Below are 25,095 nucleotides of genomic sequence, written 5' to 3' on the forward strand. Positions count from 1 at the left end.
CCCTCTAAAACAAACCTTTTGTTGTTTCTTACATGTGATTGCATGTAAGAAGAAAAGCTCTTTTTTTTGTATACCTCTACAGTGCCTTTTAGCCCCTTATAGCTAATTGTTTTGGTTTTCTGCCACATGTCCTGTCTGGTTCAGGCTCAGTGTTTCCAGGGTTAGGGTCAGGGCAGCTGTTGATAAAGCCACTGTACATTACCTGCCCAGCAGACAAAGTAACTTTGCTGTGGGAAAAGTCTGTTAGACGATGAATGCGAAGCCTGTGGCATGTCCTAACAAGTGCCATTAATAATGTATTCAAGACCCTGTTGAGCAGAATGTTGTTTGGTGCCAGTGTGATGAGCAGGAGGCGGGGGATCTATCAGAGATGATGAATGAGAGGAAGGAAAGAAGAGGATGAATTGGAGGGGCTCTGTAGGGTCCCTGCCTGTCACAGAGTGTCAGACTAAATAAGAGGGTCAACATTCAGTCGGCTTTTAACCACATGCATGCAGTGATTAACTGCTTTACTATTATTTAGTGGAAGACGTAATGAGAGACAGAATAGATGTCGTTTAAGTTTAAGTAAAAAAGATAGGGCCGTTACATATTTAATGTCTAGGAGAAGAGAACAAAACTAAATATTAGAAAAAGGTCAAATCAAAAGGTTCTTGCTTTTGCCTCTCTTGTGTCAATGTCTCCTTGAAGCACGCTGGCTCAGGGCGTCAGGTCTCCGCTTACAACTGCATTTTCACAAAGCAAAAAAACTTTGACCAAAGAAATATAAATGTGACAAAAATGTTTTCTCTGACAGATTGATTTTCTGTGCTCAGAGGGGCAGTTTCTTCTTAAGCGTTTGAAGGGACTTGAGGGAAGAAACCAACACTGACTGTTGATAGGAGACAGAAATCAGCATTGATCCCCAAAGTCAAAGTCCGACACTTTATTGGAGGCTTCCCCTCTAAAGGATGAACCTGAATCACTGGTCAGTTTTTCATTTACACGTTGTCCATATCTTACATTGCTGCAGTCTGTTTTCCAGAGGAAAAAAAGGTCTCTTAGATTATTGAATGTGTTTCGGTGCAGCCATCCAGCTACTTATTTCAATGAAAATGCAGCTGAAAGGGTTCATTGACTTCATTTGTTTACGATGCACAATTAAAGGCACCGCAGGAGTTTTTTTTTTACAACTAGCAATGCTAAACAACTGTGTTTCTATGCATGGTTTTATCATATTTTTCCACCCATTGCATGTGTATCTCTCATGCACAAAGGATGCAAACGTAAGGCCATGCACATTCAATGTGACAGATTCATTCCAAGCGATGAAGCAAAGAAAGCCAGACAAGAAAAAAAGACAATGAAAAGTAAAGTTCTTAAACTAAACCAAAAGCTCTGAAATGTTTTGACGTGAAACAGACGTGATTTCCAAAGTCAAGGCAATGGAAAGTGAAATAAATGCATGCATCAACGTATTTTTAGCACTGATGGAACCTCACATCAAACGTGGAAATGACGCCTCGCAGCCTGGAAGACGGATGTAATGTGCATTTAGGATGTACATTGAGTATGTGTAGGGTAACACGGCCGTGCGTGTGGTCACAAACCAAGACAAATGACGTTTGTGTGCGAGACACCATCTATAGCATTTAGCTTGTGTCCGACTGTTGCCGCTTCCCGAATGTAAATCTGCCTTTTGAATTTGGTGACAAAGGCAGTGTCCAGGCCCACATATGAGCTTATGTGTATGCTAATGTATGCGTATGCGTGTATCCGTCTGTGTCAGTGTGTGTGTGTGCACGTGCAGTAGGCACGCTCATGTCTGTCAGGGCCCCTGGGGAGCAGAGAAGCGGGGTTTCCTCAGAGTAGGAGGTTGCCATGGGAGATTTGGGCCAGGAGGAGATGGAGGATCAAGGTTTCACCGGGCTTTTTATGGTGGCTTAGCTGCTAATGTCGCCACCGCAGAGGGTCTTCGCTGCACGCTGTTTAAGATTCAACACACATGAGGGAGAGACATCAGGCTGTTTGGACCAACTGGGATGAGCAGGCAAAGCTAGCAGCACTTTTTGTTTTTTAGAGGTGAAAGCTTTTCACAGGAACGGCGGTGTGTAACGGCTGTTGAGTTTTTTGAGCTGCTTAACTTCATTGTATTGGGGTTGCAGAAGTTTCAGATGCAGTTAAAGTCTTTACGGCGTACGGCTGAGGTTAAGTGGTAAAATCAATTTATTTTCTTTTTCTTTCTGTAAGCTGACCATTTAAAAAAATGCAAGATTTTTGGATTCCACTTGTTGATCCTTGACAGCAAATGTTGGACCTGCTGAGGGTCCATGTTTGCCTGGGAACCAGATGAATCTGCGAGCTCCTGTTTTAATTGCTCTGGCAGATGCATCTGGTGCCCCTCCGCTTTGGACAGACTTCCAACAACGTGAGATCTGACGGGCCATTCCCACCGTTTAACCAACGCAGCTGTTGTGGAAATGTTTCTGTTGTAGCCGCTATCTCGTAGCCGCTATCTCGTAGCATCGCATCGCCGGAGCAAATAGAAACATGAGCTTGCAGATTTGCCAGTAAAAAAACACCTTTTATCTTCAAATTCTGATGTGGAAAACAGCAACGCTTGTACAGATGCCACACCATCTCATCTCTGCAAGGACACACGAGGTCTGTTTGCGATTTCCTGTCGTTTAGCTATACGTCATGTTTAGTTGCTCTAATTGGTTGTAAGTCCATCCAATTACCGTATTTTCCGCACTATAAAGCGCACCGGATTATAAGGCGCACCTTCAATGAATGGCCTATTTTAGAACTGTTTTTATATATAGGGCGCACCGGATTATAAGGCGCATAGAATAGAATAGCGTCGTAAGCGTGTCTCTTGAAAGGTGCCATTTTGGGGTCTTTATACACACAAGTGGTGTTGGACCAGGAGTAAGCACAGTACCGGTGTTTACCGCGGTGCGGCTTTGTAGTTTACCAGTCGTACTGAAACATTTTGACAGAGCGCCGTGTACAACCAGTATGGATCAACCAATTAACCAATTGATCCATATATAAGGCGCTCCGGATTACAAGGCGCACTGTCGTTTTTTGAGAAAATTAAAGGCTTTTAAGTGCGCCTTATAGTGCGGAAAATACGGTATGTCCAAAGGCCTTTTGGACTACGCCCCTTGGAAATCAATAAAATGAACATTTATGATTTGGACTGGTGATGTTGGGTTAGGTCCATGTACCTCGCATGCCAATACACTCAGAGTACTTAAACTAGCTCTCAATTGTTTTTTAAACTACTGTGAAATGTAATCTCTGCACCAAATAGGAGCATGGAGCAAGGTGGTCTAACAAGTAAACACAAGTGTAAAATTCAACATGTGCATTTGCAAGATGGAAGGCATCCGTAGTTATCTTTGCCTTATCTACAAACTGAAGAAGAACTTCTCGTTTTCCTCTAACTTTGGTATTTAAGGCCTCAAAAATAATTGCATCTGCTCTGGTGTAGAGCCGAAAAGAAGAAGAGAGGCTGGAGAACAGTGGAGAAGAAACAAAGAACAGTCGAGCGACTGGCAGGCAGGGGGGGGAGGGGGAAGAGGAGGAAGGGGAAAGGCCCTATATGAGCAGCGGTAAAGAGGAGATTGTCATTTCAAGCCTTCACATTGGTAACGGGATACGGTCGTCACGCTCCAGCTGTCTGCAGGTCACCTCAGCTCTCCACCTCATCTCACGCTTAATGCTGTGGCAGAGCAGCCGAAATCCAGAGAGAATTGGCATTCCTTCAAGAGAAGGAGGGGAGGGGGGGGTGAAAAGAATAATCCTTGCAATAATCCTAACAATTCCTGTCCTCGATACTTCTGTACTGTCCATGAACACTTCCTGTAAAGTTGTTAATGTCCACTTATCCCGATAATTTCATAGGTAAAATTAATACAAATTTAAGGCTGAGACAAAATGTTCACCCAGTGGTAAAACAGCCTTGGTGCAGTACGGACCGCAGGACTCAGATGAGACTAGATGTAATAAAGAAGGAATAACAAAGGACTAAAGTGGTAGTATTTCCGTACTTAATAATAATCCCTCTGTACTTGAAAAGAGTTCTCATGTACATGCATATATCATTTCTGTGTATACACAAGTCAGTGGGTTTACCTTTGGGTCAAATTCTGGCAGCAGATCTCGACTCCTTTCAGTAATTTGTAATTTTATGGGAACATATATATTTTTTCTCTCCTCCTGAAATGGCAGAAGTGAACCCTTCACTGCTGAATAGGATGTCCCTCTGCAGAAGCTTTCAGATAAAAGGCCACAGTGCTGTCCAGTCAGGGCTGGAGTCAGCTGCCCCCTGCTGTCACTCCATGCTACTGCAGGAATGAACCCTGCCTGCTGCAGACCCCCCCCCCCGACTGATGGAGGAAAAGGGGAAAGATCAGAGACTTCAAAACCTCTGCAGAGGGACTCCAGATGAAGATTAAACTTTCTTATAATCTCCCGTGAACATAAAGAATAAATTAATTCCCTCTTTCATACCCTGTGTTTAAGTATTTTACCTAAATGTGATGTATTATTCATCAAGAGAATATCCTAACATATGATCTGCAGAGCCCCAGAGGCACCATATACGTTACATCTATGTAATGCAGACATCTCAATCTATAACTCTGCTCTCTTATCTTGGTGCTCAGGTTTTTCTGCAAGTGTGTGTGTGTGTGTGTGTGTGTGTGTGTATTAGTTTATATTGAAAAGAGCAGTGGTTCAGTGTCTACTTCATAATGCCAACTCATCTGATCAATAAATCATTTTCAAACACTGCTGATCGGAGACCACAGCTGTCCGCAGGGGGAACACAGATGTGTGTGTGTCTGTCTGTCTTCATTTGAGTTTCCGTCTCTTTGTGTTCATGTAGCAGGAATGGAACGACAGCGAGTAGTGGAATGTGTGTATGCCAGTGCAGTATAGGGTCTATGCAGTGTAATGCAATGGAGCATGTTTTAATGACGGTACACCTCAGTGACGGAGGACAAACACACACACGCTGTGTATTTCCCTCTCTTTGTCTCTCACAGCCACAGCTGTGAATGCACAGTCTTTACTGCATGTTTATGGGAGTGTGTCCGCCTGTTTTTATGTGAATGTGTTGCATACGTGCGTGTTGGCGTGGTAATGTGTTGGTGTTGGTGCCTTTGTGTGCAGCTCCATACGTCGTCTATCGGAGCTGGTAGGAGGCTGATGTGCTGCAGAGCTGAAGGAGTGCTCAGCTTCATTGTTCCTTATCTGCAGCTCCTCTTTCCTCTCCTATCTCCTCTCCTCTGTCTTCTTCTCCTCTCTTTTGTATACCCTCTTTTCTGCGTTGTCTTCTTCCTTCCCTCTCTTTTCCTTTGTTCTATTCTTTTAATTTCTCTTTTCTGTCTTCTCTTTTCTTTTCTATTTTTTGCGTCCTCTTTGCTTTTGTCTTCCCTTCTTTCCTTCTATGTTGCCCTCTTCCTTTCTCATCACCTTTGTCGTTTTCCTTCTTCTTTCACTTTGTTTTGGTCCATGTCTTCTCGATTGTCCCTCCTTTTCTCTTCTTTTTACTCTTTTTGTTTTGTTTCTGTCCTCTTCACTTTTGTCTTTATCTAATCTCTGTTGTTTTCTTCTCTTCTCTCCTGCCCTTGTCTTTTCTCTTTTATGTATTTCTCTGTTGTCCTCTTCTCTATTGCCCCTTCCTTCTCTTGTTTTCTTGTCTTGTACTATTCAGTCTTTGTTCTCCTCTTTTTTTATGTCCTCTGAAGTATTGTCGTCTTATTCACTTTTTGTCCTTTGCCCTCCTTTATTTTCTCCTCTTCTGTTTTGTCCTCCTCATCTCCTCTGTTCTTTTTGTCCCCTTCAATGTTGCTCTTTCTTTTCATCGAACTTCTCTTCTCCATTGTCCTCTTCTTCACTTTCTTTTGTCCCCTTCTTTGGTGTATTCCTCTCTTCTCTCTTTGTTCTCTTATTTTGTCCTCATGGCTTTAGACCCCTTATCTCTTCTCCTCTTATGTCTCCCTTTTCACATTCTTCACCTTTGTCTCTTATTGTCCGTTTGTCCTCTTCTTTTCATATTTTGTCCTCTTCTCTTTTGCCCTTATTCTTTTCTCTTCCTCTTTTAATTTTCATCTCCTGTCTTTTTTTTCTTCTCTACATCTCCTTGCCTTCTTCGTCACATCCTCTTGTCTTTTTTTCCCTTCGTCTTTTCAATTGTCCTCTCTTCCTTTCTCTCCTCGGGGTGAGATATTGCCTCTGTGAGAGGTTGTGACAGTGACGTTAATGGAAGCACTGTACATTTAACGACCTTTATCTCTGGAATTTCCTCTGCCTCTTCTCGTTGCTCACACACATGCACGCACGCACACAGACACACACACTCCGGATACAATACGCAGTCGGTACAGCAGATACAGGTCGGTACACCTGTAAAAGCAGCAGATATGTGTTTGTTGTTTCCTCAACAAAAGATTAATGTGTGTGCGTGTGCGTGCGTGTGTGCGTGCGCACAATGAATAAAATGAACTTTTTTGATATATATATATTTGGTATATATCAAAAAAGTTCATTTTTTGATATATATATATATATATATATATATATATACACACAACCAATGTTTCACATGAAAAACGCTTTCCAACTAGAGTGGATACAATTAGTTGATTAATTAGTCACAAAAAATAAATGTAACTATTTTGATATTTAGCATTTTTTTCTCGCAAAAAATGTGCTGGTTCCAAATTCTCCAATGTGGTTTACTGCTTTTCATGTCGGATAGTAACCTCTGTGTTTCGGACTGTTGTTTAGACCAGTGATTTTCAACCGCTGTGCCGTGAGAGATCGTCAGGTGTGCCGTGGGAAAATGTCCAATTTCACTTAATGAGTCCAATATTATTTAGTTGTTTCAAATACTTTGCCATTGTTGAGCGTCTGAGCTGCAATATAATGGCTGGCTAAGTAATAAATACTCTTCCATGCCAGTGGGTGGCATTAGGTAGCGCAATAATGATGTGTTAATGTCGGACAGTAGAATGAAATGACGCGCGGGAGAAGTTGTGGTGACAAGACGAACAGCGATGGAGAAATATTTGAAAAGGAAAAATGCAGACTCTGAACTGGGCCCTGGACAAAATAACCCAGATGAAAAGCCTCGTAAGGATCAACACATTTAGAGACATATATCCGGCCCTCGGTACAACGGCCCGCCAGAAAATATCATATGTTTATGATAACTGGCCCGCCACACCACAGAGCTCCGGGACGAAAAGTGGCGATGTGAGCTGGCTTTATGTGCAACATAACGAAGCATCTCACTGTGCTAAACCTCCAGCTTCAGGGACGGGGACATATGATCACAGACATGTGTGAGGCAGTAAAATTCTCCACCGCTGTGTTTCCGACTGCGCATTTTGCTGATAAACTGGGTGCACTTGGCACAGAGATCACTCGGCGATTTGCCGACTTTGCAGCTCAGAAATGTAAATTTGAACTGCTTAGCAATCCGTTTGCAGTTGATGAGGAAAGAGCACCTGTGGAGCAAGAAAAGATGCCAAACATCTGGCTCTGGTATGCTAAACATAAACATGTATTCTTTTTGCACTTTGTCCAATATCCCTTCTATCCTGTTTATTAAATGGTGACTCTATTTGGCCCTCAATGTGGTCCCAATTTCTTATTTTGGCCGTCTCTGGGATTGAGTTTGACACCCCTGCATATATGCTGTATTATGCTAAAAGGTGTCATTTTGTAACGTTTTTGGTTGTTGGTGTGCCGCTGGATCTTTTTAATGTAAAAAATGTGCCGCGGCTCAGAAAAGGTTGAAAAACACTGGTTTAGACCAACTAAGGACTCTGAAGATCATCTTGGGCTCTGATGATGGTGATGGGCACCTTTTTTATTTTCTGACCAAATATAAACCAATTAATTGTCTGATTAATCGATGATGAAAATACTTGTTAGTTGCAGCCCTACTTTCTGCGGCTCAAAGGGAAGGCCCCTCACTTTCCTGGTAGGCTTGAGTTGAATTGTCAGTAGCTCAACTGCTTTCTAATGCAAGAGATTGGAACTAGTGAATTAAAACTGTATTTTATACTGAGAGCACAACGTGTTGGACAAATAGTGCTGTGAAAACGAATATTATGCTAAATTTACCTTGTGAGACATTGTAGTACAGATAACTCCGTCCATTGTTCATTCATACTGTAGAATGTACAGGACCAAACAAGATGTCTGAAGGACTCCCTCTATGCAGACGATGTCCTGTTCTCTCTTTGCTTCTGTTCAACCCATTTTGAATGTCATCAGCAGATTGAATGAGCTTCATCAGTGGTTATAAGTATTATAGAGAGGCACAGTCCTGCCCCTTTCCGATGGACCACCGTGGGACCTTATTTCGGAAATAATATGTACGGTAGTTAACGGCGAGAGACAAATAATAGTTTGATCCCGTTTGAATTTTGCAATCAATTACACATTTGATGTTTGTCAATCTAAAAGGTAATTTCGCACCTCAAGAAAGTTGCATTTTGTCGTACAACTGTTAAAGTATAAGACTTTAAATATATGTTATGAGAATGATTACACACCCAAAGGTTGCATAAGTGACATCTCTCACTGAAGCTAGGATACCTGTGTGTTTCTTACCGGGATGTACAATTTATTTCCAAAATAAGGTCCCATAGGGGGCCGTTTCTTTATTCTAAAGCTAATGCATTTATAAGAAGTGCCTACCATGTGATACATACTTTGTGGATTGAAACAAAAAAACTACTTTGTTAGGTCCAGTAAAAGATCTTGGTTTGGGTTGAAATAAGTATGCAAGTTAGGTAACAAAAGTACTCCAGTTCACTGTGGACTTTTGGTTCCACATATGACAGGAACAGCAGTATTTGTTTGACCCGTGCGTCGCCCCCGACCGCCACTCTACTTGTAGATGAAAAGCCTGATGAAGGGAAAATCATGATTGCTCTTGAGTTCACAATTTGTGACTTATGCTGATGTTTTTTAAAATGTTGGTGCCCAAGAGTCAGTGTTTGGTTCTCTTTAAGGTCAGAGTGCTAAAAAGGATTTCATATTTTGGAGGGGTGAACAAGGCTATTTTTTTTTGTCATAGACTTGGAACCAATGTTTTCTCAAAGTCAAACCACTTCAATACCAGGTCATGTTGTGTACTTGACTTCCCACAGTGAAAATACAACCATGTGGTGAAAGTGTGCTTGTGAAACTGGAACTGGGTTTGTTCATACCTCCATCACCTCAACACCTTCTCTGTTCTCCACCATCATAATGTATCCTACATTGGCTCGGCGCTTTGTATGTAAATCTTTAATTGGGGATTTCTCTCTTCTAATTGATTCCCAATAGTGGATGTTAAGACAGCTGCTGCTGCAGCCTGTGGGCTGTAATCAAGTCCCACATGTTCAACCTTTTCACATCCACTCCAGTGAATTAGCTGCAGGCAGCAGCACATGCACAATATTGAAATCTATGCAGATATCTGATTATTTCCAGAGCCAGTTTAGCCATTCAGATATCTTTCATTTCAGGGCTGCCACATGTTTAAATTACAGCAATAGAGTTTACTGGCAGCTCTAATGCTTAATGTTTTATTAATAAGTTTCACATGTGAAACTGTCTTCCAAATAAACCAACTGCAAATGTGTGTGTGTGTGTGTGTGTGTGTGTGTGTGTGTGTGTGTGTGTGTGTGTGTGTGTGTGTGTGTGTGTGTGTGTGTGTGTGTGTGTGTGTGTGTGTGTGTGTGTGTGTGTGTGTGTGTGTGTGTTCAGTAGTTGTTCGGGCTTTAGTACACGCTCCCTGGAGGGGAAACCAGCAGTCACACAAATACTCTGGTTCAACTGTTTAGATGGGTGGATTGTAGAAATTGCTCAAAACATGCTCAGGGTCTTGCAGGTGGAATAACTGGCAGAGCAAAGCATCTTTCCTGTTAATGTTAATGTTGTCTGATTTCTGGTACTAATTAAATTCAAGGGAAATTTTAATTTACATTTGACATAATGATCTCTCAGCCCTTTTTAAATCTATAGTGTCATTTTGTCTTGTGCAGAAACCGGTTCATGGAGCAAAACAGCACAGAAAATAATGATTTTCTTTCCTAAAAATAAAGTTGGCACATTAAAAGTTAATTGTGGACTTTACTGTACATCGTTAATAAATAAATAGTTGGGGGTGTTTTAATGAAAAAAATCATAGTTGTTTTATGGAAATTAATAAAACATAATCTCTCTCTCTCTCTCTCAGGCATGGAGGCGGAGCTTCTGTCTGAAACGGCTCCTGTGGCTGTTTGGAGACTCATCGAAGCTGCAGAGAAACACGGTGAAAAATACAAAGTGAAACACGGATGTGTAGCCAGCATATTCATTCAACGAACAACATTCAATTTCAACTTACTTTTAAAGGACTACTACTGTACACATCTGACGTCAGGGTTAGCATAGAGAGTGGAAGCGGGGGAAATACAATCTACACTCCTGAAACTCACAAATGAACATTTTATATCTTGTTTGTTTAACTTGCACGCAGACAGGACTGTAAAGGCAACGATTTTCAACTGTAGCGGGAGTTGTAGTCGTATCCATCCACCCAGTTCTTCTAGTGCAGCCTCTCCGGCTACACTGTAGTGCAGAATGTCAGATACGGTCAGTGAGCACATGTTTTGGTTTTAGTCTCTATGCAGACACGATGGTAAAACTGGTTACTTCAATGTGATGACCAGGTTTCAGGAAGTTGCATTCAGTTACTGTTGAAGAAATACTGTTGAAGAAATAGTAACTCCCCCGGAAACGTAACTCCCCCGGAAACCACAAACTGTGATTTTTACATTTTGTATTATCGATGGCCCAGACCACATACAGCATGTTGATTAGTGAGCTTTAGAGGTGTTTGTATGTGTATTGTTGAAATTCCGGCTTCCAGTTTCCCCCTGCTTCCAGTCTTTATGCTAAGCTAGGCTAATAACATCCTGACTCTGGCTCTGTATGTAACACACAGACATGGGATTGATATCCATCTTCTCATTTCGCTTTTGGAAAAATCTTCAACAGTATTCCATTTCTAAAGTGGAGTTTTATATTTGATAGTCAACTGTATGACAAAACCAATTTTACTCAGCATCAGTATTCTGGAGCTGTAATAACAGACATAACATTACTTGTAGAGTATGATTTACTGTATATCCTTTTGTCGTATCCTAAGGGAAAACACCCAGCTGACTTCCTCCCTCTTCCTCTACCTGTTTTTTTTCCTGCAGGTTTGAACAACGAGTCTCTGTATCGAGTTCCTCCAGCTTCCAGTGGACCCGCAGACCTGCGGCAGGCTCTGGACTCAGGTACATACTCCATGAAATATGCAGATTCATTGAAGGACAGAAATGTAAGCAAATGTCAGGATTTGGAACTCTTCCAACACGGCACAAGTCTCAACTGAATGCCATCAAAAAACAAGCATGAATAACCTTTACTGCAATTGGAAATGACAGTGACAAAACTAACCAGGGGTTCCAATGCTTACGTTTAGTGTGAGCCCGCAATAAAACGTGTTAATCCATGGAGCGTCCCGGCCCTGGACGGTCAATTGATCCATACAGTGTGAGCATTAAAGTGACTGGCTAAAGACTGACTAAATATTGTGGAGTGAGTTCACACAATGCACAAGGTTAATAAAACACATGCACAGTGTCCGCCCATTTTTAACTTTGATCCATGCCAGCCTCTAACCGTATCAATATGCTGCACAGTGGTTTACAAATAGCATGTTAGATAAATGCTTTTTTGTTAACTGTGCTTAAATGTCGTCAGACTACATACAGTATATTAGGCAGCAGAATTCTGTAGTCTACCTAATAAATACTGATGACCAAATGTATGAGGGCATCCACCAGCGTCGCCCCTTACTCTCAAAATGGTCATTCATTAAGCCACCGAGATAAACTGTTATTCAGCGTCAAAATAAGTCTTAAGAACAATCACAGAAGCAGTGAAAACAGAGAACGGTCTTGTTCCTTCATATCGATGTTGTAGCTCAATACCCTCGCACTTTTATGTTCTAGGTGCCAAATATCACGTAGTTATTGTGGCTCTGCCTGTAACTGTCCTGTCCTGTTTGAATAACGGACATTTACATTAACTGTCTGATCAACAAAAAGCCTTTAATTTAACTTCGACACAAAGCCAGCAGTGTTACAGGTCTGTAACGTATGGAACTCACAGTAAGAAAGACAGACCTTGGAGTGATGGGATGCATTGAAATGCAGTAAAATGCAGCGACACTTACAGTTTATTAAGTTCTGTGGCTCTCTGCTCAGTAACATACTGGAGGAGCAACAAGTGGCTCAACACGAACAGCCAAGGCTCATCTCCTGCGCTCCTCTCTGTATTCAAACCAGTACAAACTCCTGCTGAGACCGACCCGGGTCGTGTCGGTCTGCTGCGACTGAATGGAGCCGAAGTCGCTCAGACAAAAAAAAAAGTTTGCCAAGTTTGAGTTGCTGAAGTTCAGGTTTGGCACCACCAGGGAGTGCTCTGACTCCGTACTTTATTTTTTGGGAGCGAGGCGGGGAACTCACAAAATCAGAGTTCAGACTCCACCCTGAGGAGGAGAGAGTAGAGAGGGGAGGGAGGGGAGGGAGAGAGGGGAGGGAGGGAGGAGGGACAAAAGCATGAAAGTGTTTAGAAAAAGGTTTATTTAGTGCAGGCATTTCATCCGTCGCTGCCTCATCCATTGTCTCCATTCTCACTCTTGAATGTTGGTGGAGTTCATGACCACTTACAGTAATGATTTGTTGTTGGTTTCTTGCTGTTCAATAAGACCTTAAAGTAACTTTTCTCTTGTTCAAGTAATTCATGAACGACCGTTAATGTTAATGTCTCATACCTGTAGTTCGGCTCACTTGGTTCAGACCAAGGAAAATAATATTTACTGTTTACTGCTTTTTAGTGCAGGTCCATTTTGTGTTCACAGTGCCTTATTGCAACCAACCAAGATAAATACACATACACTCAGTGGTGGTGGTGATGGTGCATCATCAGCGCTACATGGACCACCAAGGGAGAATGAAGCGCACTGGGACCGTTCGAGATTGACAGCTTTCACACCAGCCTAAATTAACCAAACCAAAATGAGTTGGTTAGTTAGAGCACCCTTAGATGGTTCATCGTGGTTCCATGTTTGCAACAGTTTGAAGAATACCAATTGAGACAGCTTCCCATTAACAAACTACTGCATCAAGTCACATAGTATTTAGAAATGAGCAGTCTGTCCTTGGTACTGTCATGTCATCTCTTTTGTCTGTATTGTAATTTTATTGTTTTTGTTTTAACCATGTAAAGTGCCTTTGAGTACCTTTTTTTAAAGCGCTATAGATGGCCCGGTGCTGTGCAGTGCGACGGTTCATGCTTAATGAGGCGCACAATTATGAATCGCTTAGATTCATTTCAAGGGCAGAAAAGATTACCGGCAGGTTGTGAGAAGTGCCGGTGCGCAAGAAAAAGTCACGGTACAGTAAAACGTAGAAGTGCCGGTACTGTGTATCTTTGATTGCTAGTTTCTACAGTGCTTTACAAATATCCGTGGTCCAGTTTGGCTTTGGAGGCATTCTATTGACATCGTGTTGTTAAAACAAACTGAGCCTTACGTGTGTAACGGAGGTAATGGAGCAGGTTTGAGTTGACGGAATTCAAAGTGGGTATTCATCAGGATTTATTGAGCAGTCAGCAGCAGTCTGCAGTCATTCGGTTACAGTCGTTCAGAAAAAAAGATTCCTCAGTCGGAAAAAAATGTAAATACAAGTCAGTATGATGCCTCAAATAATGAGTTGAATCAACAGATAATCAGCCTGTTGGCGGCTGTGAGTGGTAGCAGTTCAAACACTGTTTGGATGTTGATTCCCTGAGCACATCTGTAAATTGCACAAAGCACCAAACCTGTCAGTCTGCCATCACTTCAAAGGATCCAAAGGTACGAACAGAGGGAGGGGAATCCAAATATCTAGTTCTGTTATTTTGAGAATAATCATTAGTAATTATGATATTAGTGATAATTCCCAAGGGTCTGCTCATAAAAGATACCTTGATCTAAATGTGATGTCTTTCACATCGTGATGAGGGAGGAGACTTAAAAGTCAACTTGTATTTCACCAGTGATGTTTGAAACTATGAAAATCAGACCCAGGCCGTATGAAAAAGTGGCATTTCCCTTTAAAATGTTTTATCCAGAAGATCAGGATCATAAGACCCACGTTAAAAAATAAAGGAATTGTTATGACTGATATTTTTCTCAGTGCACATCCAATTTTCTCCCGGGAACGTCAGCAACTCTGCAAATCCTATCCAGTTTATTGGGCATAAAGAATAGATTTAGTGTAGAGAGACATGCACACACATTGAACACATAAACACACACACACACCTGGTTTGCTTGGGCAGTGGTGGGAGGTCAGCACGGGGCCCAAGATATGCACAAACTCAAAGTAATTGACTGAAAGGAGCTGACATGGAGGCACTCAGAGGAATTTAGCATGCAGCCTTGACACGCAAACCCACATATATGTTGAGACAGAAAGGTTGCGGCATGAGAGAAATGCTACGCACGTTATGGTGGAAATGCGGCCGCTGACATCCCGCAGTCACACTGGCTTTATGTAGAGTAGGCGGTCTGATAGGCATGGACATATCCTATGGAATATGTATGGAAAGCGGTTGCTTGTGTGCAGATTTGTGCTGACATGCGGACATGTGTGAAAAGTTTAGTTTGAATGTCGGAGGGCAGAGAGGGATGGCCCGATGCCATGGGATATGTGAGGAAGGACAACAGGAGGGCGAAGAGGAGTAAGAATAGATGCCTCTGTCTTTGCTGTCGTCTTTTCTCGTTGTCAGATTGCCCGTTCGAGTTGCACAGGCAGAAGAGATGTAAGGTAATGAGAAGAAATGTCTGGCTGTGTGTAAAGTCTCTTTATCCTGGCTTCAAAGCAACGGTTGCTTCAGCAGAAAAACTGCAATTATCTTGGATTAATAAATGATCCCTCTGATTTTGTAGCTGCGTTTGCTTGGTTTTCACTTATTTTCTTTCAAGATATTTGGCTCTGGCACTACATTATCTGACATTACCTCCGCCAGGAGATTATTTATTTGGTTGTGTGTGTGTGTGTGTGTGTGTGTGTGTGCGTCTGTCTGTCTGTCCACGGCTAATCTTGCATTCTACTGGACCCTGATGCCATATATGTTTTGAGGTCATTTCTAACTGTGTGATCAAGGACCTCTCGTGGTTGAAGTGATTCAACATATTTTGTTGACTATCTAAACTGTCGCTGACTGCTCTCTCCTCTTAACCGGCCGGTTAGGTGCCTCAAGTGAATGTTGGTGTTTCTTTAGCGCCTGTATGAGATGCAACGGGCTTTTCAAATGTAATGTAAACCCATCCGTGCCATTATTAGACGCTCAGAGAAAATGTGTGAAGACGTAGCATTAAGACTGAAAAGGGGAGGAGAGGTGAATGGGTCAGACAAACAAAGGACTTTCAACCAGGAGACCGGTGTTAAGTTATTTTGAAGTTACCTAGTGATGTTTTTGTCTTCTTTTCTGTACTTATTACGTAATTTATGTAGTTATCTTACACCAACCATGATGTTATAATCCTAGGTAATGGGTTTTGTTGCCTAACCTAAGTGTTTTTGATGAATTCACAGATTAGAAAGTGACACCAAAGGGTCTGACAAAGCAACAGTATGTGATTTTTTTTTTTTTTTTTTACCCACTGTAATAGAGGTGTTAATTCAATTGCATTGAGGTCATGGTTAGTGATGGTTCCGCTGGACTGAACTATATCTAGAGGTGTCATTATAATGTAATCCACCACCTTTAACGTTGCACAATACGAGATTGGGAGCATTTCGTTTTCCTCTCAACGGCTCCCAACGTGAGAACGCCTAAGATGGCCGCTCGTAGCTAACGGTGCTAACAGCGCAAACAGTACAGACTACGGCAAACGTGCGGACAGAGCTAAAGGTGTTTACCTTGAGGGGAACGCTTCCAGTACGAGGTTGTCTGTCCGGATGGTGTTATCATCAGCTGTAACCTCCGTATCAGAGCATTGACTTCATTACTGCACTCTAAGTCACGTACGATGGGGTTAAAAGTGCCTTCAACTACACAGGTCAAAGTTTGACCAGGAGATCCACACATCTGGGCATTTATTCAACAGACAGTTTCTCAAAATCCTCTTAGCATCGTTGTCAAATAGTCCCCTCCAAAAATAAACAAAAATGAATAATCACCTTTTGTTAACCTGTAGAATGACGTGCGGTACTGTGATTAATGACCTGTATCAGTGTTTTGCAGAACTGGTCTGGTATGTCTGATGGATCATTATTAGAGCGTGATGCAACATCAATCACTCTGCAGGGAGAGTATCAGGGCTGCCGCAGTGCTCTGTCTCTCTTTGTTGTGTGTTTGGGCTGCATGAGTTATGACTACTGTTATGTAACAGGGAGTTGTTGCATTGTACAGCAGCTCTCAGGATGTTTTACAGATCCTGCCTAATTTATCTGTGTGTGTGTTTGTGTGTCGGTGCGCTGCATTATGTACAGTATTATCCCATCAAAGTGTGTGTGCGCATGCGAGAGTGTGTGTGAGTCGCACATGCTCAGAAAGCTTTCGAGAACATTACCTCATCGAGTTGACCTCCGATTGGTACACGGCCCAGACGTTGCCATGGTGATAGCTAGCCTTTTTTAGCTGGTTGGTTCTGTCGTGCCCACACATCACTCAGTGTGCTGGCCCAGTAAGTCTGTGTGTGTGTGTGATTGCACTTCTATCTCTGTGAGGACCAGATTGAGTTTGAGACGGTGGGGACATTTTATGGACTGGAAAAATATTTTGAAGTGACATTCTGCAAAAGTCAGAACATTTTGGGAAAAATTGGAACACTTGTGGAAAGTTAATTAAGACATGTTTTTTGACAATTTTTTTTGGAATGTAAGGACAACGAACATTTTATTTCTATTATTATTTTATTTTTTAAATGTTTTCACTGTGAGGACATTCTTGAAACGCAAGGACATTTTAGTGAATAGAGACATTATTGTACAGATGTTTATCAAAATCACGCGCATGTTGGGTAGTGAGGGCGATTTTTGGAAATTGAAATTTTTTTTTGAAAAGTGAGACTGGAATTTGGAAAGTATTTTTAAGATAGCGAGGACAGTTTTCAAAGTGAAGACCTTTTGTCCCCTCCTCACTTCATTAAAGGGCTGTTCGATGGTTAAGTCCTTTTTTTTTAAATTAGTTAGAATCAGTTCTAGTGGGTTAGAGAATACATTATGTCAACGAGTGTCCTCACAAGTATGGAAACACAAACATGCCTGTGTGTGCATGACTACGTGGCCATATGGGCATTTTCATCACTGCTGGGTTTGTGTGTATTTGTGTCAGTGTCTTGTGTGTCTGTTTGCACACTTTGACCTAGTTAGAATATGTATGATGATTACATGGATGTACTAACAAACACACACACACATACACACACACACACACACACACACACACACACACACTGTGCCTACTTGTCAGGCACAGAGTGGGCGGTCTCTGTTTTGGAAACAATGACTCATGTTGGCTCAAACTGTAGCAGAATATACTTTGTCTTCAACACAACCTGACATACAAAACGCACACATGCTGTATGCAGAGACAGGCTGCAGCTCAGTCCGCTCATCCACACAAGCAGTCGATAATCTTTTATGTGCCTATAATCATTTCTCCAACTTTAACAGACATAATGGGAATCCTCTCCTCCTCGTCTCACCCCGCTCTCCTCTCCATCCACCAGATAGATGGAGCCTTACTTCCTTTCGTCCCACCCTCCCATCCAATCCGTTAACTGCTCACTGCTAACAACCACTCTAACAATCTGCAGCCCTGCAACCATTAACTAATCTTTTATTTCACTGCTCCTGCTTTATGTACTCCTCAATCTATCCCTCTCTCTTCCCATTTCATCTTCTATCTCTTTCTCTCCCCTTTTTTCTTATTTTTTTTTCATTCACTCATTCATCACTGTTCCTTTTCTCCCCCTCCCTGCCTCGGTGACAGGAGCCGCTGAGTTCAGCAAAACACAAATTAAAAGAGCTCCTCCGTTCCATCTCTCCATCCTTTTCTTCCATCTCCATCCCTCCGTACTCCACGTCTGTCCTTCCTCTCGTCTGTCAGTCGCAGCCATGCTATTGGTCGGAGGTGATGTCATCATCTTCCTCTGGCGCCCGTCAATAACCTATTAGAAGCCGGCGTTTTTACAGTCAGCTGGGGAGCGTCTCTTCTCCTCTCAGCAGCCTTTTATTCTTCATCTGTGTGGTTTCATTTTCAGAAATCAAGATGTAGAGATGTGCATCTATGTGTGTTTGTTGGTCTGTGTCTGTGTGTGTCTGTAAAGTTGAACAGTAGCTGCAAATATGCAGCTCTATCCCTTAATAATTGTGTTCATATATGACAATCTGGCACTTGACAATTTAGTGTGCGGCGAAAATGCAGGAAGCAGTGTGTTCTTTATGTTGTGAGAATACATATGTGGTGGCCGTGGTGATGGACAGGCGTGGTGCTCGTCTAACTTTAATGCAGGAAACCAAAGTGAGTAATCGTAGCCATAACTTTTCCCTAACTTTGACAATATTGTGCAGTATATGCCATTGACAGATGTTGTAGACATGGGCGTATTCTGAGGCACAGACATGCAAAACCCCACCACCTCTCCAGTGTAGGAGCAAGACACACAGCCTTCATGGTTGTTCAGACACTGTTTCGTTGTTTTGAGTCTCTTTGTAGTTACTCTGTCTCTTTGTAGTTTTATGTTTATTTGTGAGCTTTTTGAGTCTTTCTGTGGTTGCTTTGTGTCTCTTTGTGGTTCTTTTGAGTATCTTTGTTATCAATATACGTCTCTTTGTAGTTGCTTTGTGGTCATTTTGAGGTTTCTTTGTGTCTCTATGAAGCTGCATTGTATCTCTTTATAGTTGTTTGGTCGTTATGTTATTGTTTTGCAGAGTTGTCCAATTTTTAGGGGCTCGGGTGGGGGGGGGGGGGGGGGGGGCTTATGTCTTTGTTTAGGAAACCTTAAAAAGATAAAATGTGCAACAGGTGAAAGGAGTCACAATAAGATCAAACAAAACCAGAATGTTTGAGTTATGCCGTGTTCACACCAAACGTTAATCGTCATTTGCGCCGCGTTCACTGGCCGGGGACCATTTGTGGTCATTCGCGTGAATCGCGCCAAACGTGCCGGAGAGGGGGCGTGGCTTATCGCCCTGGAAGCTGTTCAACTGTCCGCCATTTATTTCCGCCCATCAACCATGGAAAAGATAACCTCTATTTCTGCTTAGTACTTGTTGTGGAAGTCCACGGCGTGGAAATTAAACGCCGTCTTGTCTGGGTTCATAACATAGTCCGGAGGAGCTCCGTGTATTTTATCGAGCTGTATTCACTGTCAATCACGCCAGCCGCGCCATCGCCAATTCGCGTCACTCCAGTCTCATCGCGTCTGTGCATAGACTTTGTATGTAATCTACTCGCGCGAATAATTCGCGGCGCGTTTGCTGTGAACGCACCTTTAGAGTCAAAGTGGCAGATATCTGATTGATCTGATGACATGTTTGCACAAATCCAGAACCGAGTCATTGTTTCTCTGTGATAATATCACAACCTGATATTTTCACCGAAACCCTGAATAATATTAACAATAATATAAAAACAAACGTATACTCCTGTGGAAAATGAGGTTGCACCAGAATCTGTTCAGGTAAACAGAGCCATCATATTCACATCGCAGGACACATCAGATTTTTAAGTCGACCACATTAGGAAATGTTCATCGCACTTACAGAAAATTCTCTCCAGCACTGTCCTCCTCCTCCTCCTCCTCCTCCCTGAACACCGAGCAAGCTCTCAGCATCTCATACAATGATGTCATCTCTTGCACAGTGCTGGTGTGACAACACACAACCTGACACACTGTCTGCAAATAGGGTGTTTGGATTTATACAGTCTTATGTAAATGCCTTGATAGCCTGTATATACGTTCTCTCCTCTGCGCCTCGTCTCTGTATGCTCAGCTCCCTTCTCAGGTTCTTATCTCTGCCATATGTTGCCATGTAACATGAACGACTAAAGCAATGCATGTGGCTTCACCGTCTGTTCTAAACACACGCAGTTCAGCTTTGGACATCCTTTGTTCTGTTCTCTTCTCGTTCTCTAACCTGCTCTTAGCCGGTACCCACAATCACAAAGCAAGTCCCTGAGGAGACGCATTTGCCACGTCTTTCTGATCCTCTCATTGGCCACGCTGGCTTCTTAATTTGAGTCAGTTCTACTGCATCTTTGTAATTTACTACAAGCAACTTTACTATTAACTTTTACATTTAAAGTCCCTTAGTCACTCTATACATGATCCCTTTCCTGGAGAGTTTGTATATTGACACATCTGAAGGATTTGTGGACTTTCAGTGACAGTAGTTTAACAACGTTAAAAAAAAAAAAAGTAGAAATGATTGGAGTGAATGAAAATAAATGGAATGAAAACAGTATTTCTCTTAGTACTTTGGAAATATACATTATTCAGAATTTAACATATCAACCATTACAGCACAGGTAATTGCGTCCCTCAGTCCCTAATTTGCTAATTGTAGATCATGGATGTTTTAGGTCAACAGGTGGCAGACTTCAGACTATTCAAACCTATTAAGATATACAGCTACAGTACATATCTACAGACGGTAGGCTATACGAGGTGGGGTGGGCATCCTACTTGTTAGCAAAATGACAAAAAAACATCCCCGTCTCCATCCCCCGTGGTAGCAGAGACAGTGCAGGGGTTGTTAAGTTGAATGTGTTTGCCTGACGCATTGATCCTTTATTATCTGACTGAGGTTTGGGAAAGTTAGACTCTGTGGCCCCGACCACGGCTCTGAAATACCAGTAGCCTGACTGCTGTGTATTGATAAATCCGTGGCGCTGTCCGTGGTGCTGAAGGAGCAGACGGATTTGTAATTGCAACTTTTTGTCAGTTTTGTCTTGGATCCATACTATTCTCTAAACCATCACCTGTTGTACACAGTATATTCATACTGTATATGAATAATGTACAGGAGCGATGGAGCAATGGCTTTGAATAGAATTTCTTCTACAGTCATATTTCTATTCAAACTGCAATATTTATACAGCACAAAGGCACGACTTAGTAACTGGCGGTTTTTTACTTTACTCTTGCACTCTGCGTCGACTATAAGGGGTCGGTCAGATCAGAATGGTATTTTAAATGGAAAATGAAACACAATGAAACACACAGAGCTGCATCCACTTGGATGGATGCAGCTCTGTGTGAGAAATGTGCTCTTCTTTTCAGAGGAGCTGATTTATCCTTTAAAGCTAATTCTCTCTCAACTGTTATTTCATTTTGGCCTTCGGATGAACTTGGAGACTTTTTTCCGTCTGCCAGTTCGAGAATTTCTGTGCTTCCCTTTCTTTCTCTCTGTATGTTATTACTTCTTAATGTGTTTCAGTCCTCGTGTTGCATCTCTCTCAGTCCATGTTGTGATATGTGTGTGTGTGTGTGTGTGTGTGTGTGTGTGTGTGTGTGTGTGTGTGTGTGTGTGTGTGTGTGTGTGTGTGTGTGTGTGTGTGTGTGTGTGTGTGAGCAGAATGCCAAGGACAGATGGGTAGACAGAGAGGTGAGCGGGTTCAGACATACAAATGTGCACACACTAACACATACACTTCCACACACACACACAAGCAAACTCCTACACAGCAGCAGTGATGGGGAATATTTTACTACATTCAGTATAGAAACAGAATCAATTCAGAGGGTTCAGACTGAAATTATCACCCCAGAAACCAAACACAGGCATAGACGCATGACACCACGCACGCATTCCTGCACCCTAAACCCTGTAAACTTCGTTCTGTGAGGAATGAATGTTTCCCTCTTTCTTTATTTTTTTCCTTTTCTAAATCCATCGCTCTCTTGTTTGGTTCCCTGTTTCTTAGAAGGAGTGGACCATTTTTAATGGGTGGTTGTCACTAAAAGACAAAAGAAAGACACGTGCACTGTACTGCCGTAAGTGAACATCGAGTTTTGGAATAATATGTTCTCCGAGTTGTTATTTAGTCGAGCAGATACATTTCCTAAACCTGAGCTGGTGCTGATTTCTGCTGGTTTGTTTGATTTTTATTCCATTTTGTCTGTGGAATCTCATCAAGGCTTTAACGTTGCCCCCCCTTGGAGCATCTCATGTCTCTGCTCATGTCATGCCACAGCAGGTATTACAGAGATTTCATATTCAGATTGCATATTTCTAGTAGTTCTGCTCTCTGCAAACTGAAGATTGATATGAGGTGACACAGTGAACAGACAAAGCAAACAACACCTCCTTTAATTTCTACTACATTGTGTCAGATAGTCTCTATCTCTATTTTGATCACGTAAAACCCACGTTTCACCTAACTGTAAGCCACTGCAGTGAGTATAAGCTGCTAACGGTTGGTTATGCAGATGATGATTTGAGGTGTGAGCTGAAATGCTGGCTGCATCCATGGCAATGCTGAGTCTATCAATACCTACATGCATCAGCTTTGTATTTCTCAAGAAGCTTAACTGTTGTTTATCTCCAGGAGAACCGCCTTTCTTTAAAGTGGCAGCTTTCCTCTCAAACAGCACTGATTTAAATGAGAATATCTATTGTACTCTAAATTCTTTGACAACCACTTCGGCCTCCATCAGTCTAACTCTCTCACCTTTAATTGAATAACTGGCATTTGATTAGCCACGGATAACTTTTTCCACTAATCCGCAGGATTGCGTTGCAGTTTTTGGTCCGAAGATTGCTTATTCGACTGAGCCAGACTGTTGTAATGCTGGCTGGAGCAGATGATCACACAGCTTTTGTAGTGTAATGAGATTCTTATTGGAATGCTGCTGCGAGGGCGCAAACTCACACGCACACACACGCATACACAATGCACAGAGATGAACAGCTTCATCTGATTAAACCATACTGCCGTCATTGTGTATGAACACTGGATTGATTTTGTCCTTCAAATTTCCTGTGGCTCAAGTTCAAGTTCAGCTAGAGTGCGTCTTTCTTCTGACTCAGTTCTGGATGTCACGGCCGTGGACGGCATGCAATACGAGGTGGCGTTGAGTTCAAAAGAAACCGGGTCCTTCACTCAGCCTCGTTTACGTCTGTGATAAGACCTCTCTTCATCTACTGTACATGTACGTGCTGATTCCAGATAACGGAGACACTCAGTGTTCTGACGTTAAAGGACAACAATCTGAACAACATTCAGTTACTGGAAAGCTCACTGTGGGGAAAAAAAATTATTATTGTGGGTGCTGTCAAAGACCATCAATTAGAGATGTCACGAGAAGCAATGCTTTGGGACTAAGTTGATGGCAGAATTCTGATAACGTGACGGTACTGGTTTTTCTACATCAGGTACCGGGGATCAGGGCTCTATACTAATGAAGTGTCATCGTTCTGGTGAGCAGAGGCATGCTCGGCGACATGACTGAGCAACAACTAACAGCTAATGTTGACGGGAATTGCACTGCTACATTATGATGCTTTCACGCTCTATTCAGTAAAGGTTTGTTTTTGGCGAAGGAAAATGTAATGAGATAATGATGTGGTCAAATGTAATCTTGTAATATTTAGTTTTTGGCAGGTACGCAAATGTTAATAAAGGAGTGTATGTTGAAGTTCATGGGATTTATTGTTTACTTTTTCTTTTTTACTGTGGTATTAAATTGGGTATCGACAATCGTGGAATTTCACTGGTATTGGTATTGACTACTACATTTCTCTTATTGTGACTTCCCTACCACCAATGTTGCCTGTACATGTACCTCTATGAGCAGAAATGTTTAATACAAAACCCAGTAGTCAATGCCAATGCTGTATTGTCGCTGCCTTCATGTGTGGGATGGATGTTATTCCATGTTTACAACTTGCGAGCGTTCTCGTGAACTGAAGATCAAGAGGGTTAGAGAATGCGGCGCTTGGTCTCTAGAGAACGTCAGTCAAATTTGGCACTTGTCACGGAGCCGACACCTGACTGACAAAACTTGCAGTAACCTGTAATGTAACCAATTTATTTCATGCTTGAAGATGCAATTTTATATTGCCCCCTCCCCCACCGGAAAAAACAAATAAACAGAAAATAAATCGGCTACTTAGGATTGACAGCAGACCGTCATGTTCAACAATAGACCGTCTTCTTCCAACAGTGAATATTCAAAGGACCCTATATGGTTATATGTACTACCTTTATTTCTAAGAGTACACACTAACTATTATGTACATCTAACTCTCCACCAAGTCTCATCAAAGCCAATCATCTGTTTCTGCCAAATGCTATCCAATACTTAGACCCTGCCCTTGACTATTGACCCGGCTTCAATCCATTCATTCATCTGCCCAACTGATCCCTGTCCAATGTCAGAAAGAAGCCTTGATTAGCTGACTGACGGATCAAGTACGATGAGGAAATTGGCCGTGTGTGTGTGTGTGTGTGTGTGTGTGTGTGTGTGTGTGGGTGTGGGTGTGTGTGTGTGTGTGTGTGTGTGTGTGTGTGAGCTTATTTTGATGAAAGCAGAAAGAGGAAAAAAGGGTAAAAAAACATCAACAAACAAATAAAACAGAAGAAAAAGAATATCAGAGAAAAATCCTGAGTGAGAAGACCGAGACAGATCGGAGGTGAAGTGACGGGTCAAGGTTGTTCCTTCGGGAGGAAGATCAGAAAAATTTGTCGGAAACCTGTCGATGCACAGACATGAACAGGAAGCGATGATCAATAATGACCTATTTTGGGTATGAGTGCACACGCAGACTTGCCTGTAGATGTGTGTGTTTCTACGCATCTGTGTTTCTACGCATCTTGTGCTCGTGCTTGTAGAACGCTAAGCTGAGCAAACGAACTAGATCTGAATCTCTAAATATTAAGTCTTCCTGCTCTGTGTGTGTGTGGGCTTGTGTGTGTTAAGCTATCCCCACTACACTTTTATATTCCCTTCACCTGATTAAAGAAAATAAGACTTTTTGGACATCATTTTTTAAAGATTAG

The 25,095-nt window shown here is 42.1% G+C and overlaps 1 protein-coding gene across 3 annotated transcripts in view; it reads left to right on the forward strand.

The window, feature by feature from the left end:
• pik3r3b (phosphoinositide-3-kinase, regulatory subunit 3b (gamma)) overlaps positions 1-25,095 on the forward strand; it is a 175,247-nt gene that overhangs the window by 52,561 nt on the left and 97,591 nt on the right. For 2 of the 3 annotated variants that reach the window (XM_076082583.1, XM_076082584.1), the window contains exons 3-4: positions 10,235-10,309; positions 11,244-11,321. In XM_076082583.1, coding sequence (XP_075938698.1) covers positions 10,235-10,309; positions 11,244-11,321 — 153 coding nt within the window. The remainder of the gene's footprint in view (positions 1-10,234; positions 10,310-11,243; positions 11,322-25,095) is intronic. The other variant, XM_076082582.1, reaches the window with a different exon arrangement.

Source organism: Anarhichas minor, unplaced genomic scaffold (genome assembly GCF_050575085.1).
Source record: "Anarhichas minor isolate MPS153535 unplaced genomic scaffold, ASM5057508v1 ptg000096l, whole genome shotgun sequence".
NCBI lineage: Eukaryota > Metazoa > Chordata > Actinopteri > Perciformes > Anarhichadidae > Anarhichas > Anarhichas minor.